The sequence below is a fragment of the Sipha flava genome, unplaced genomic scaffold, assembly GCF_003268045.1.
Source record: "Sipha flava isolate LNK unplaced genomic scaffold, YSA_version1 225_pilon_pilon, whole genome shotgun sequence".
Classification (NCBI taxonomy): domain Eukaryota; kingdom Metazoa; phylum Arthropoda; class Insecta; order Hemiptera; family Aphididae; genus Sipha; species Sipha flava.
This window is the reverse complement of record NW_020272859.1, coordinates 516041-520917: the sequence shown is the minus strand read 5'-3', so window position 1 is coordinate 520917 and position 4877 is coordinate 516041. Positions and strand designations below refer to the sequence as shown.

The 4877-nt window shown below is 30.0% G+C and overlaps 1 protein-coding gene across 1 annotated transcript; it reads right to left on the bottom strand.

The window, feature by feature from the left end:
• LOC112683408 (piggyBac transposable element-derived protein 4-like) lies at window positions 1–4454 on the bottom strand. The gene is made up of 2 exons (XM_025554444.1): window positions 4445–4454; window positions 1–929 (listed from the first exon to the last, which is right to left on the bottom strand). The coding sequence occupies exons 1-2, from the start codon at window positions 4452–4454 to the stop codon at window positions 1–3; spliced, it is 939 nt and encodes a 312-aa protein (XP_025410229.1).
• Between the last annotated feature and the right edge of the window lie 423 nt (window positions 4455–4877).

Here is a 4877-nt window from a genome sequence, read left to right as displayed (position 1 = left end):
TCAAACACCATCAGTTCTAACTGCCCGAGTTGGGTGCATAGCCAAAGCCCTTGTCGAAGTTCTTCTAGTTTCTATAGATATAGAACGACGTCCTCTTTGATTCTTGAAATCTTCTGATTTTGTTAATGAGTATGCTATATTCTTTCTCCAGTCAGCTAGCTCAAACTGCACAGGTAAATTCTGTTCTTCTTTGACCCTCTTATATAATAACCATGAATTTACAACTGTCAAATCAATGAAATGGTAGAACAAACGAATATACCACTTTCTGGAACGCATTTTTATTTTGTACCTCCCTATGAGTGAATCTAATAAATCTACTCCCCCCATATGGAGATTGTATTCAGTTACAACAAATGGACAAGCTACCTCAATTTTACTTTTTGTAGAGCGATTGAATCTTTTTACTATAGTTTCAGGTAATTTTCCAGCATAAGTTGACAATAATGTTACAGGCTTGTTATCTTTCCATGTTAATGCTGATATAGGTGTATTTTTATATGAAGAAATATATTCAACAGATTTTCCTCTTGACAATTTTTTTTGCATTTTTGAATCATTTAATTTACAGTTTGGTAATCGGTTAGTGCGTACTGTGCCTAAGCTCAATATACCTCTGCTGTGTAAATAATCCATAACTGGGACACTAGTATAAAAATTATCAAAATAAATTTTGTAATTTTTATATTCAGGTACCTCTCTTGATAGACGGACTACTATATTGGAGCTTGATCCTAAATCTGGTTCTGAAGGTAAACGAAACCTGGGTTGATTTTCTTGACCAGTGTATATTTCACAATTATATGCATAGCCTTTGTAATCACATAAAACATAAAGCTTGAATCCCCATTTGTGGGGCTTAGCAGGTAAATACTGTTTTAAATATGAATGGGCTTTTGTGGCACAAAGCTGTTCGTCAAGGGAAAGATCTTGGCGATATGGTAAATTTCATCAGTTATGAAAACATGTTTAGTAATATTTATTAAGTGAATTTTTAAATTTTTACACATCAAATTTTTATCTTATTTTATGATCTTTAATTATAACTTATGAGGTAAATACAAAAAAAAAAAAAAAATTATGATATATTAAAATATTTATGTAAATTGCATTGTAAAAAAATAACTGCTTCATTAGATATAAAATTATATGATATGTACAATTTTATAATACAAATACTCTTGAATTAGAATTTGTAGGGTACTATGTATTTTGTCTTAGTTATTTTATTAAGAAAAACTTGGAAAAAATTTGTTATTAAATCGTATTGCACTCGGAATGTGTACTTGGAATAGTACGATAACGTTACCCTTGTAAATGAGAGTCAATCAATAATGAAAAAACACTCTGTACACAGAATGGTTATCACTCGTTCACGCACAAAGCGAAAATATTTTTATAAGTATTATTTAGTACACACGCACGCTCGTAGTCGTAGTTGTTATCGATGGAAAAATATGCATAAAATAATTCTTTTATAATATATTCTTTGTATAATAACGTGTTAAGATTCCGGAAACGGCATCGTCGGTGGTGAGCTAGTGAAAAAGTGTGGTTAAGAGCAGTAGAAAAAAATAGAAAAAAAGAGCACGAACTTCTATAGTAGGTATAGTTATATATTTATGTATAAATACATGGTATGAAGTACACAAAGGTTCTAGACATTTTTGAACACGAGAGCTTTATATTTTTTTAATTTTACTAGGCATTTGAATTAAAAGGGGAGGGGTATGATAGGGTTAGAGTTTTTCTGAATCACAATGTTTGAAGAAGTAGTAGTTTTATATTTAATTATCAATGTCAGAGGGTCAACTCAGTCACATAAATCATATTAAAAATACAATTATTAGCACACTTTTATGCGTTCCTGTATTTTTTCGACTCTTAATTCTGGTTCCCACAGCTGAGTGTTTCTACTATGAACATTAATTTGTAGGATAATATAATTATATCAATGTTAATAATCACTTTATGAAAATGTTTCGAACGTTGTCGGTTATTACTGTAGAATTTAATAAAATGACTATAATAAATCGATTATGGCTTGCAACAGCAAACCGTACACAATATTGCTTATTATTTACCGGTATAGGTCGAAATGTAGCAACATAAATATAAAAAGATTGGATATAAAATAAGCATACCGTCTCTTATTAGGATTAAATAATAATAACAGTTTGAATATTGGACATGCATGTGGGATCGGACGCTCAGTTAATTTAAAATTATAGGCACTTACCAACAAAATAAATAAAACAAGACTTCTGGGATGGTTTAAGACTTGATGTATTGATGATTTAGTAATAAAAGATTTATTGATGTTTGACTAGACCTCGTAATTACAGACAACGTATATCAAAGCAATAGATGGAGAGATATTTGATATCAGCATAGGTCCTGAATGGAGCGTTGAGCTAACGTTATAGTATGAAGTATGAAGTAGGAACGTGATCACTAGAAGTTCAAGTTTCTGATAAAAAATAAAATCATTTATTAGTATTTATCAGTATGACACGTAATACTTTTCTTGTTCACCAGCACTGGTCCAGACTGGATTTAGGTATATTCGCGGTTAGTGGCTTGCTCAAGGGAGGGGAAGTTAGGGGTTATATCCCCTCCCATTGTCTTTTTTCCGATCTACAGAAGACAACTTATTAGTTATCGAAGCTGCTTTAGAGTCATTACTTTCTATTATTTATTAGCAAAAAGTTATTACTTATAACCCACAATAAATATTCGTTATATAACCTCTATCGCTGTATATGTATGTATATATTATTATAATGTTCACTGACATGCGCATGCGCATGGGAAAAATACTGTTATTGAATTTATTTTATTTTAAAATATGTACGGGCTGAGCCCTTTTGAAAATTACAAATAAAAATAATAGGTTAACTTAACAATTAATTGTCAACAAAAAGAAAAAACAATAATAATAATAACAAAGAATTATTAAGAACTAACTATATAGAGAATAAAGATAATGATATAAAAAGTATTATACAATAAAAATCGGTTTCGATGCAGACTATAACAATGCTGATTTATGAAGTAGATGGGTAAATAAGAAAGATAGGGTCCGTATTGGCATTAGACATCATACGTTTTAATGGCTCGTTAGATAAGTAGTTGGTGGTACACAGAGGTACATGGAAAGAAGTCGTGGAACGAGAGGTGCGTTGTGAGACTCTAAAATTAATAAATGAGAGTGAGGTCGGGGAATCTACACTACCAGTTAATATAAATAATATATATAACATATATAATAAATATATATATATATATATATATATATAATAAATAATCCTTTTAAGAAGCTTGCACCCAAATTACATTTGTGCTCCACTAATGAAACAAGGCAAACAATTTAGATCTACTCATAATATCAATGCCTGTAGTATGAAGTAATATTTGATGATACATTAAAAGTTTTTGTTGAATTTAATATAAAGATTTCAAAATTTTCAAAATGAACAATTTTATAATGGTATAGTTGATCATAATGAAAATACCTAATATATTACAGAATTTAAAAAAGAAGAAATTAAGTATTCTTGTAATTTTGTAACATTAGGTGACATTTTTAAATTCACGTTTTAATCAAGTAGGTAACTCAAGAAGTTAGTCAACTCGATATTAGTATTGATGAACTAAAAACTAAAATCAGACTAATAAAAATATAACACAGAATTGCTTTGAGATTCATCAACGGTAACTATAACTTAATAGCTTCAATGGTTAAATAAATCTGAGAGAGGGCACATATTTTTATTATTTTCTATAAAACAATATATTTATTTAATATCTGTCACAGATTGTTCACATTAGTGAGTTTTTTCTAAGCCAAATATTGTAAAGTCTAAACTTCAAACTAGTATGAATCAAGGATCGAATTGTCCGTTCCTAGAGTGCTATGATTTGAATTATAGAACAAGTTACAAATGTACACGATTATAAGCTAGAAACGATTTTGGAGAGGCGTGAAACAAAGTCACTTCATATGTTTTTGGTATTATCACGATAATTATGTACCTATCTATCTGTTTTTATCGGTGACTTTCAGAGGGTTTTTTTTTTTCTCGAAAATAATACATTTAATTTATAATCAATGATAATACCATGTCAAAGATAAAATTATTATTAATAATTATGAGAAAAACTTGACAACGCATTATCATAATGATTATGGCATAATCAATTGCAATTCGGTCAACTAAGACGTAATACTTTTATACTAAATCACATGCATATCTAAAGCAGTGGCGTATTTACGGGGGGGAGATCCAGGGGGTATTGCCCTCCCAGAACACCTAAAAAAAAAAAAAAAAAAAACTAAAAATTGACACTAAAAAAACCCTGAAAACAATTTTCAATTTCTTTTCCTAGAATAGACTTAATGGATTGGCTATGATGTCCATTTATAGAAAAGATTCTCTCTTACCAAAAGACATTTTAGAAGAACTTTGAAAAAAAAAAAAGACGCTTGGATTTTGTGCTTTAAAATTATAAAATATAATAAAACAACTATTTTTTTTTATTCTTTTAATCTATTAAAAAACTATTATACATAATACTATATATTATTATTACTGTTATATTTATAACAGTACTTATATTATGTCGGAATTATTGGACTCCCTCCCACCCATAGAAAAAAATTGAAAATACGGCACTGATCTAAGGAGTAATTAGACCGACGCAAAGGAATTAAACGTAGCTGCGATGTTTTGTAACATTGAATGTTCAGTGGGTACACTCAGGAGCGTGATATACGTAAGAAATATATCCGTGGGATACGACTCGGTCGGTGTTTCGTGCGAAATGCCCATTATTACGTCCGGAGAGCGGGCGAAGGAGAGAGAGCGAGTGGTGCG